At 37.8% G+C, this 8,755-nt stretch overlaps 1 protein-coding gene across 1 annotated transcript; it reads left to right on the top strand.

Annotated features, from left to right (window-relative positions):
- Positions 1–2,536: 2,536 nt before the first annotated feature.
- LOC115693782 (factor of DNA methylation 1-like) lies at positions 2,537–8,755 on the top strand. The gene is made up of 8 exons (XM_056311276.1): positions 2,537–2,640; positions 4,033–4,948; positions 5,316–5,497; positions 6,010–6,099; positions 6,185–6,472; positions 6,824–7,033; positions 7,467–7,704; positions 8,436–8,755. Exons 2-7 carry the CDS (start codon positions 4,051–4,053, stop codon positions 7,695–7,697), a joined length of 1,899 nt encoding a protein of 632 aa, XP_056167251.1. The 5' UTR covers positions 2,537–2,640; positions 4,033–4,050; the 3' UTR covers positions 7,698–7,704; positions 8,436–8,755.

The following is an 8,755-nucleotide window of genomic DNA, read 5'->3' as shown; positions in this document are numbered from 1 at the left end:
CTCCATTTCTGATGTCCTATTAGCTTGGGGCTTCATTTGCACGCTTTCTTCAACATATATTTCCCCCATTTTGACTCCAAACTGTCTATAAGGAAATCAATAATCATAAATGATAAAATGCTAACCTTATTCTAATAGATAAAACCCATTGTTTTAATCCTATCCTATTGTTTGTCAACTTAAAGAAATCATGATTTGAAGGTTGAGACTAATGCAAACCAATGTCGTAAGTCTCTCCCATTTCATTTTAAATTTCTATTTCATTTTATGAAAAAAGAAGTCTTTTTGTTGAGATGTCCAAAAAATATCATCGAACTTTTCCTCTTTATTTTTTACACATTAAGAACATAAATCATTTTACTATAAAAATCTAGAGAACCTCTCTCCATCAATAATTGAAACGAAGCTTTTATTGTCTTACTTGCCCGTTGCATATTTTCCATTATTAGTGCATGTATCGTCAATTACGAAAAGATAGACGAACAATAATCACTAAAATCTGCTAAAAGCATGTCACGAAGGTATCTTAATGATGAAATTATCAAAGGTGTAAGAGAGAAATCTAAACATACAAGCATCCATCAAATGCATTTAACAGCACGAAAAGATATTTCAAGTGTATAAATAGTGACTTGGAGTGCACATGAACTTCGTTGCATAGCACTCTCTCTTTAGCATAACCAAACCATCAACCATTCATCACTCTCTCAAAACCTAAACCCAAAGGAATCATGAAGCAAGCCTCCAAGTTGATGTTGGTCTTCCTCTTGGTTTCTCTAATTTGTAATAGTCTCTCTCTCTCTCTCTCTCTCTCTCTCTCTCTCTCTCTCTCTCTCTCTCTCTCTCTCTCTCTCTCTCTCTCTCTCTCTCTCTCTCTCTCTCTCTCTCTCTCTCTCTCTCTCTCTCTCTCTCTCTCTCTCTCTCTCTCTCTCTCAATATTATGAAAACCTAACACGATTTTCTTATTTATTTAGGCAACTGATTTCATCTTGTTAATAGTTGGGAGGATATTTAACATTTTCGTTTCATAAGCTAACGCAAGGCTAAGGAAGAACCAGGAATACCCCTCTTTGCTTAATTTTGTAATTGCTTTCCTTCGTGTGGATGGCACGTGCTATTTCAAAATTAATATCTCCCAAAAAGAAAAAATAAAAATGACAATATCCTGAATTTTTGTTTTTTCCCCTTTTTTAGGTGAGCCATGGCTGGTGATAAGAGTTGAAGCATCATGTCAGCGAGATATTAATTACTTCTTTCAATGTCAAGGGGCCAAGTTAGCACTCTGCGTTACGAGGACTCATACATGTTCATGCATCAAATGCTTATTAACTAGTTCCTCCAATGTTAATGTCGAAATCCCAAATTAGTTAGTGTGATGAATCGAACTCTTGTTGTCTCTCAATAATTGAATCATAAATAAATTTGTCTGAGCTTATGAGCTTGCATAGGTCCTTATACTTCTTTTGATTTTTCGATCTTCCAATATAACTTTGGTCGGAAGATACTTTATATGATCCGAGATCTTCGTATTTCGACAATACCTAAATAACAATAAATAAGGAATGCTAAAATAAGAATCGATCAACTTGGTTAGATTTTTGTTCAAAAAGGGGAACGAGGATGTTTTGATACTCATCATGTTATAGTCCTACATCATGACCACGTAGAGCCAATCATTTGATTTTTTTTAAGTGATATTCTCCTCTTCTTCTTCTTTTGATTTTTCGATTCAAGCACTTTAACTTAGTATTTTAATTTGTTGTATTAATTTTTTGAGTGAGATTAAATTTCATCAAAAAGTCAAAGCGTCGGAATTTTGAAAAAGAAAATGAAATTAAGAAAGAGCCTTAAGAAGTCATATACTTTCAATCGCAATTCGACAAATTTTTTCGGTGAAATGCTTATGCGATTGCCATTCGGCAGTGATCTGATTTATTGAAAATTGTTCACAACAATCTAAAAGATCGTTAGTAATGTGACTAATTGCACCTTGGACCGGGAATAATAAAAGATTTAGGATGCATTTATTTCGCAAAAAATGAATGATTTGGAAAATATTTTCCTAAAGATGATCGCTTTTTTTTGCTTACAAAAATGAATGAATAAAGAACATTCTCGTCGTACACGAAAATATATAGACGTGAATTGTTATAGGTAATGAAAATATTTTTTATTGACTAATTATATCAAGCGATATAATCTATTATTCGCATGAAAATATTTTCAAAAATATTTATTTTTCGCAAAACAGAAAGAGCCTTATAGGACCCTATTTGTTTAACAAGCCGATTAAACTGAAATAATTAACTAAATGTGAATAAATAATTTCTTGCATAGAGATAAATTCTCCTGAGCATTTTCTTTATTTTTGAATGAGCAATATCGGAAAAAGCTTTCGACCAAAAAAAATTATCGAAAAAAGTACGAACTTGAAACAATAATTCCTCTGACCAAAAAACAAAAGAAAGAAAAAGAAACAATAATTCCAAATGCTATAAAAGAATTACGAAAAGTTAAAAAAAGAAAAATGAAACAAACCCACACGGTAGAAAATCCCTAAGCGGGAGGAATTACCGCGACACCCAATTCATCTGCGAAGGAAACTCGATCGACGAAGCAAACTCAAGAAGACGGAAGAGGGTACGATTCTTGTAAACTATACTTTTCTATGCGTGAAATGCGAGAAATGGGTCTGAAGATCTTGTTCATGGGGCTTGCATTTGGCTAAAAATCTTGTTCGTGGGCTTGCATGCACGGCATTGATGCGTACCATCACGGTTTCCTGCCATTCGAGCCGATCCTGCATTCTTTTAGATAGAGCGACCCCGTCATCGTGGTTAGGAGTGTTGGGCTTCTTGGGGGGAGCGTCGTGTGATAATCCGGCAAACCAGGGCGTAGCAATAATCGATTTCGCCACGAGGAAGAGGGAGAAGAAGAATGAGGAGAGACTGTTGTGCTGTTTGCATGGGAATATTTATGTACAGCTTTAATTATATTTGGCTTTGGAATGTACTGATTGTGGGTACACAAGTTGCTGAGGGTCGTTCAGTTTTTCTTGGCTGACGACGGAAAAGCTGGAACACGCCTTACTTGCCTTGCAGGACAAATCGAATTTTGTTGTTGGCAAGTCAAAATATGCCCTCTAGTTTTTGTTTCGTCGGATGTTGAGTTTATTTGTTGTGGGGTTATATCAGTGGGAATTGCTCCTATGTCTCTGGTTATTAATTGACTTTGCATTCTCATCTCGAAAAAGGGATTGAGAAAATTATGGTGGTGAGTGTACTTTGAATCAGAATGAGAGCCTAATTCATGGCATTTGAATATTCTTTTGGCCACTTCCATAGTTTTCTGCAATTTGCAGATTTCTCTTTGTTTCATTTACTGCTTTTGTTGGGTATTCCACCACCGAATCCTCATATTGTTTGCTGCAGTGGAGCAGATCGACTAATGAAATTGAGTTCACCTACAATATCAGTTATATCAAACAACTGTTAACTAGTTGACTAACTTTATTCTCGGTGAGTTTGAATTGCTGATTCTTCTTTGGCCTTCTGGTTGCTATTGCTCTTATTCCTCACCCATTGTTAATTTCAAACTTTCAAAAGGATATTTCCAAACGTAGTAAAATAATTTAGGACTGTCTCGCTTAAATATTCGTCAATTAGAATCCTATTCCTTTTAATCTAGCTTGTGGTCTTTTGCACTCTTTGATGGCTATTCATAAGTGTGTCTATGCATTGCTGTTCTGCCATAACAGTCAATCCTTGTTGAATGAAGATGATTAAGTTAATGCTACCTTATTCAGATGGCTAACAGTAAGCGTGATAAATGAGCTGTGTGTTTTCCATTGAGTTTGTCTTTTGCTGCTGCAATTTAGGCCTGTGATCCTCCTCTCATTTTATATCAGCCAGTTTCATGCTCTATTTTTTCTGCATAAGTGGTGCGACTGTTTCTTGATTTTCTTACCCGAAAGCTGCTGCTTTTGCAATGTCTTGTTGATCTGTGAAACAATTTCCTTTTCCACTTCTTTAGATCCGAAACAAACGGGAGATGGACTACAGCTCTGAAGAAGATTCAGATATTAGTGAGTCTGAGATATTGGACCACATAGACAGACCTTATGATGAGTTGAAATCCGGGAAGTACAAAGTAAAGGGCCCAAATGGAAGCTTAAGATGCCCTTTCTGTACGGGCAAGAAAAAGCAGGACTACAGGTATAAAGAACTATATCAACATACGGCAGGGGTGGGTACGGGCTCTGTGAATAGAAGTGGCAAACAAAAGGCAAACCACCTTGCCTTGGCGAAGTACCTGGAGACAGACCTGGCCAGCGAGGCAGACCAAGCTCCTCAACCGGTTGTGCCGCAACCTGCTGCACAAACGCCTCAGCAAGAAGAGGTTTTTGTGTGGCCTTGGACTGGAGTCATAGCCAACATTCTCGTTGACAAAAGCAGTGGGAAAGAACTCGTAGATAGTGCATATTGGCTGGCCAAGTTTGCCAAGTACAAACCTCTGAAAGTACATGTGTTTTGGAACGAAGACGGTCGGTCGGCAAAAGCTGTAGTGAGGTTTAACGATGATTGGCATGGGTTTATTAATGCGACAGAGTTTGAGAAAGAATTTGAAGCAGATAATCATGGAAAAAAGGGCTGGAATGCGCAGACAGAGCCCGGATCAAATACATATGGCTGGTGTGCGCGGTCAGATGACTATGATGCGGATGGGCCAGTGGGAGATTACCTTCGCAAGACAGGGAAGTTGCAGACAATCTCTGACATTGTTCAGGAAGCAGCTCAAAGTAGACACAGAATTGTCGCGCATCTAGCTAACAAGATTGATTTGACAAATGAAACTTTGGAGGAAGTACAGTCCAAGTATAATGAGCAGACTTTGTCACTGAGTAGGATGCTTGAAGAAAGAGACAAGCTTCACTCTGCTTTTGTGGAAGGTTCTCTCTCTCTCTCTCTCTCTCTCTCTCTCTCTCTCTCTCTCTCATGTGCTTGTGTGCATCCGGCCATGTATATGGAAATTCTCGCCTTTATCAGATTGTACGTCATAACATCTATGTAGTTCATAGTTGCGCTGGTGCAAGTTTTATGCGCACTTCATCAATTATCGAAAGTTGTGTGGTCAGTGCTGCATGCTAAAGATATGTTATGTCAAGGGCACTTTCCACATGCTGACTTTTTTATAAGCCTGAGGACTGATACTGGCACCAAAACTTAAATTCCCATTAAGTTCTATATGTGCCTGCTACATGGTCTCATTCTAAAGAAACATGACTTACATTTTCTTGTATTTTATTGTTTTTCCAGAAACAAGGAGGATGCAACGCCTTCAACGTGACAAAATACAAAGGATATTGTTAGAACGGGAGAAACTTAGCAATGACTTGGAAAAGAAGAAAAGAAAGATTGATTGTTGGAGCAAAGAATTGAACAAACGTGAAGCCCTAACTGAGCGTGAGAGACAAAAGCTGGATGAGGACAAGAAAAAGGTTACATGAAGCGAACATACTATTTGCCAAGACTATTTACTTCTTACTTTCACCTTTTAGCTACCCGACTAAATTAATATATTTTTGGAGCCTTCGTAACTACGCTTCTCGTGCAATTCTTTTTTAAGGGTGGTATTTGATTCATTTCTGCCTCGATCACCAATTTTATAGAAACACGGGCGAATTTAGGACTTTCGTCAATTGATGCAAAGTCGTGATCAGACATGTCCCACTGAAGCATCTTTACTGCATGCGTTTTAGTGAATAATGCTGAAGAAGGAAATAATCGGTTGCTCTTTATTGTTTGAACAATAAGAGCCTGATAGAAAAGGACACCAAACTGTTTGAATAATAATAGTGCTTACTTTTTTGTACTCGCTAAGGCGAGACAATTGCATTGAAAACTTAGCAGTTGGCTGGTTCTGATAGTACGCTGAAACCATTGGCATATGTCGTATTTAGTGAAGATCGCATGACCAGATGTATACTGATTTCTTCATTTGTCCTTCTAGAACGATGTCAAAAACAGTTCTCTCCAGTTGGCATCAATGGAGCAGAAAAGAGCTGACGAAAATGTCCTCAGGCTGGCGGAAGAACATAAGGTGTGAATGCTAGTGAAAAAAACTTCCATTTGATTACCATAGCATATTCTGCTTTATACATGACTGACGCTGCTAGGATTTCTAGAGGGTGAAAGAGGAGGCCCTGAGTAAGATCCTTGAGTTGCAACGGGAGCTCAACGCAAAGCAGAAATTGAAAATGGAGATTGAAGAGTTGAAAGGAAAAGTAGGAGTTATGAAGCACCTTGAAGATCAAGATGATGAAGCTGTTCAAAAGAAGATGAAGGAGATGAATGATGAACTGAAAGAGAAGGAGGAGGAGTTGACCAACTTGGAGGTTCTAAATTCTGCCCTCATTAGTAAAGAGCGCCAGAGCAATGATGAAGTGCAAGAAGCTCGTAAGGCATTGATCCAGGTACCATCTCTATTTTCTGTGCATAGCCACACCCTAGGGTATAATTTTGTTGCTGGCACTGACTGAATATTGCACCTTTTCTCCAATCTGTGAAAAGTTTTTGTTCATAATTTTCACAGATCAGAGTGTTATCAGAAGATTCCTTTATTTACTTGACAAATTGAACATGAAGTTAAGTGCAATATGAATACAATGGACTTATATTTTTTCTTGTTACCTAAAGGAAGCCCCTCTTATAGGGTGATACTCACTAGGTTCCAATCATCTAAGTTGCCGGCAGGTGGTCCTAAATTTGGTAATAGGAGTCGGAATTGAAATAGATATCAACTTATTCTTTTTGTTTCTGGAAAGGGTCTGATTGATCAGCCGGGTGCACACACAAATATTGGGATCAAAAGAATGGGGGAGCTTGATGATAAGCCGTTTCTTACTGCTTGCAAGAAAAGATTTTCACGTCAGGAAGCACAATTGCAGGCCAGTACATTGTGCTCTTTCTGGCAGTCACAGGTGAATTCGCAGTGGCATCCATTCAAGACCGTTGAGATTGATGGGAAAATTCAGGTATGAAATGTTCATGTTTTTCTCTTTTCCAAATTTTCCAGTTGTGATAGTACTTATTGTGGTAGTTTGATCCTGATTGTCCAAGTCTGATTGGACGTCACTCAGGACTTCAAAATCTGTTGTGAGTTGGAGCTCTGGGTTGGCCAGGTCGGTTGAGGCCATGGTTCTCCAGCATTAGTGCTAGGTTTAAGTCTCCACCTATGTATCGTATTAGGAAAAAAAAAAAGGACTGCAACTTGTATTGCTCAACATGCCATACCTATTTGTTCAACTAGGTAGGTTAGTTCTCCTTCTCATTTGGCACTGCCCATAAGTCCCAGGCTTCCAGCACAAGAAGCTGTCTGTACTCAATGGAGTCTTGGTTAAATATTGACGGCCTTTTTTATGCCTTTCTGCTCTTTTACCACCATGTAATGGTAATAATCTTGTGCAGTCAATGCTTGTTGAAGAAGATGAAAAACTACAAAAGCTTAAGGAGGAGTGGGGTGATGAGGTCTACTCAGCAGTTGTCATAGCTTTGAAAGATCTGAATGAATATAATCCAAGCGGAAGGTATATTGTACCCGAGCTCTGGAATTTCAAAGAAGGAAGAAAAGCCACTTTGAAAGAGGTCATTGCTTATATTGCGAAGAACATCAAATCAACCAAGCGCAAGAGAACATGAGTCTGAGGTTTGTCCTAACTGCAATTCCAGTTCTACATTTTCCGTTTGCTTGATGGGATTTCTATCTAACTTGTTAATATGAGCACAATCAGTCAACCAAATTCAGTTCTCTGAAAGCTTCATCATCTTTTAACACAAGAAGATCGTGTCTATTATCTGCATTATGTTGTGTGATGATCCTGTAAATAGTTTGTGAATTTTTTTTATAATTGTTTAGAGGCTAAATTAGAGTTATACAATAAATTTGGATGATTGTTTAAGTTCCCCCATGCATTACTTATTTAACCCATACAAATGTCTCCTTGACTAAAATAGGATCCGATTAAGGCTTCGTTTGTTTTACAAAGAATGAATGATTTTGAAAACATTGTCGTAAAAATGATCGCTTGTATCATTTGAAATAATTAGTCAATGGAAAATGTTTTCATTGTTGATAAGACTTAGTCTAAACATTTTCATGAACGATGAAAATATTCTTTGTTCATTCATTTTTTGTAAGTGATATAAGCAATAGTTTTTAGGGATAGATCTTCCAAATCATTCATTTTCCGTGAAACAAAGGGAGCCTAAATTCGATTGCTTTATCCATGCCCCACTTTTTATTTTTATTTTTATGGAGGCCTTTAGTAATTCGATTGACTGGCCAATTGATTGAAACTTACCGAATATGATGGAGCCTCTTTATAGATACCCTGTTGAAATTTCAAAATTGTTTGACACTGGGTTGTGGGTTCGCAGGGATGAATTTGTCTGAAGGAGGTATGCTAGAACTGATGTTTAGACTATTGTTATAGCGCTGCTGTCGCGGATATTGATACTTTTGTTAGTTTGATCATCACTAGACAATAGACTGCTTTGAACTTAAATTAGCTGATCAAACATTAGGATGTTCATCTGTGTATCGGAGCATGGTTCCTACTAAACCCTGGAATTCCCAGAATTTGCTTTCTTGCTTGCCATGTTAGCGAATGGTGGGCGGGGGTTTGTGTTAATTTTGCGGTAATCTTCTCAAGCCATGTAATTAGTAGTTCTAATAAAGCTTTCTTGGGTTGGTCTTA

The sequence above is a fragment of the Syzygium oleosum genome, unplaced genomic scaffold (genome assembly GCF_021117445.2).
Source record: "Syzygium oleosum isolate NSW1041296 unplaced genomic scaffold, Sole_v2.1 Sole_v2.05, whole genome shotgun sequence".
Taxonomy (NCBI): domain Eukaryota; kingdom Viridiplantae; phylum Streptophyta; class Magnoliopsida; order Myrtales; family Myrtaceae; genus Syzygium; species Syzygium oleosum.
This window is presented reverse-complemented; position numbering and strand designations above follow the sequence as displayed.